The sequence below is a fragment of the Propithecus coquereli genome, unplaced genomic scaffold (genome assembly GCF_000956105.1).
Source record: "Propithecus coquereli isolate 6110/MARCELLA unplaced genomic scaffold, Pcoq_1.0 Scaffold133, whole genome shotgun sequence".
NCBI classification, from domain to species: Eukaryota; Metazoa; Chordata; class Mammalia; order Primates; family Indriidae; genus Propithecus; species Propithecus coquereli.
Window position 1 is genome coordinate 1469877 of NW_012137525.1, and position 2437 is coordinate 1472313.

Genomic DNA, 2437 nt, shown 5'->3' on the forward strand with positions numbered 1-2437 from the left:
CCCAATTTAAAAAGAAGCACATTAACTTTTAGAAAAAAATTGCCTCTAGGGTACCAAATATAGCATGAGCTATATGACACAAAATCGTGCTCCTCTTTTTAAAGCATATTTTAGAGTTACATATATTCATCTTCATTAGTGCTATACTGAACTAAAACCATTATATCAACTTCATCGATTTATTATTTAATCAGGTTGGGAATGTCTACCATTCTTTGACTTAAATTTGTTTATATTGTTTTGCAAGTTATTCACAAATTTTGGTGGTTTCATTTGTGTCAGCGTTGTGTGTGTGTGTGTGTATGTATATACATATGTGTGGTTTTTTTTTTCTCATATTTTCAACAGATTCTGAAGGGAGTGGTAATGGAAGTGAAGATCCCTCAAAGGACAGTGGAGAAGGATCCTGTAGTGATTCTGAAGAAAATGTTTTAGAGGAAGAACTGAATGAAGATATTAAAGTAAAAGAAGAACAACTTAAAAACTCTGCAGAGGAAGAAATACTGTCATCAGAAAAACAGTTAACTAAAATGGAAAAGAAGGAGGAAGAAGAAAATGAAGAAAGACCTAGAAAGAAAAAGGAGAAAGAGAAGGAAAAAGAAAAGGAAAAAGAAAAGGAGAAAGAAAAAGAGAAAGAGAAGGAAAGAGAGAAGGAAAAAGAAAAAGCAACAGTATCTGATAATGTGGCTGCTTCTGCTGCTGCCACCACACCAGCCACAAGTCCTCCTGCTGTGAACACATCCCCTTCTGTTCCCACTACAACAACTGCTACAGAGGAGCAAGTCAGTGAGCCAAAAAAGTGGAACCTTCGTCGAAACCGACCGCTTTTGGATTTTGTATCCATGGAAGAGCTGAATGACATGGATGACTATGATAGCGAGGATGACAATGATTGGCGACCTACTGTGGTAAAGAGAAAAGGGAGATCTGCGTCTCAGAAAGAGGGAAGTGATGGTGACAATGAGGATGATGAAGATGAGGGAAGTGGGAGTGATGATGATGAAAATGATGAAGGCAATGATGAAGATCATAGCAGCCCTGCCAGCGAAGGGGGTTGCAAGAAGAAGAAGAGTAAAGTTCTCAGCAGAAACAGTGCTGATGATGAGGAACTGACCAATGATAGCCTGACACTATCTCAAAGCAAGAGTAATGAGGTAGATCAACCCAATTTTTATGATATCTGTCTGTCTGGGGAAAAGGGAATTCTTCTCTAGATCACTCTACACGTTATATTAAGTGGCTTCTTTGAAATCCTATTTATTGACAGCTGTGGGAGTGAATGAGCGCTCTAACTGTAACATTTATTCATTTGTTCAACAAACTTTTATTGAGTATCTACTATTTGTCACCGTTCTCAAGGAGCTCACAATCTCTGTCCTCAAGGAGAAATATATAGAGAAATATTTTTGTATCCATAGACTTGGGAAATGATAGAGTTTTCCATTCTCCTTTTTATCCCCTTAAACCATTGTTCATAGGACTGCTGAATGGTGCTGAGTGGATTATGAAAACAAAGGTCACCTTTCTTTCAATTTAGTTATGTCCATATCCCCATAAAAATGTAGGGCTTTAGAATACTTTAGAGCAGGACAACAGACAGCTTAATGATTTTCTCAAACTTTTAGAGATTCATTTTAAAAGTTAATTCTTTTACCAGTTATATTACCCATTATCTGTACAGTCACCAAATCTTTATATGTATGGGAGTACATATGAACAATATGTTTAGTGAATAAGTTTTCTCTACAAGGAAATGGAAAAAAAGCAAACATTTCCATCATAAAACAAACATTTTTATCATAAAACTACAGTAATGGCTCAGTTCTTCCACTCGAAGTTCTACTACTGAAAGTTAGGTTTATCCATTGGGCCCAGAGATGCATCATTCAAGACTCTTCAGTCAAACACATTTGTGTCTCTTTGTCTGTGTGTTTATGTATATGTTTTTCTTCAAAAGAAAGATTGAGTTGTCTTACATGTAGATGTATCTGTTACATCACATGTAGAACTAAAGTAATTAATTGTCATTTCTGTTAATGTGTTTAGTCACCAAAATTTATTTCTTTGCAAATGCTTTTTGTTTTTTCATGTCACTGAAGTAGGTTAAACTGGTAGAAACATTTTTAATTAAGTTTCCCTTAAAAATTTGGTGATTTTCTTACCAAGATAATTTACAGCCCGCTTTGAGGGTTTATATGTCAGTGGAGATGAGATGGCAGTTTATGTTTTGGATAGTAAACATTGGTTAACATTATGGCAATTTCATATGAAGAATGTTGCCTGCCATCCTGATTCTTATCGTTAGGTAAAGGCAAATTGTCATATGTGAAATAGTATAGTATTTTTAATGATATAGCACAGACAATTTCATATTATCATTGCTATCTTAGAGAAACAGGTATGGAAAATCCAATTGTTTGTATTTAATTTAGACATA

General features: G+C 35.0%; 1 protein-coding gene across 1 annotated transcript in view; it reads left to right on the forward strand.

Annotated features, from left to right (window-relative positions):
• Window positions 1–2437, forward strand: part of PHF14 (PHD finger protein 14) — a 106782-nt gene that overhangs the window by 23520 nt on the left and 80825 nt on the right. The window contains exon 5 of the mRNA XM_012638736.1: window positions 349–1154. Within this exon, the coding sequence (XP_012494190.1) occupies window positions 349–1154 (806 nt within the window). The remainder of the gene's footprint in view (window positions 1–348; window positions 1155–2437) is intronic.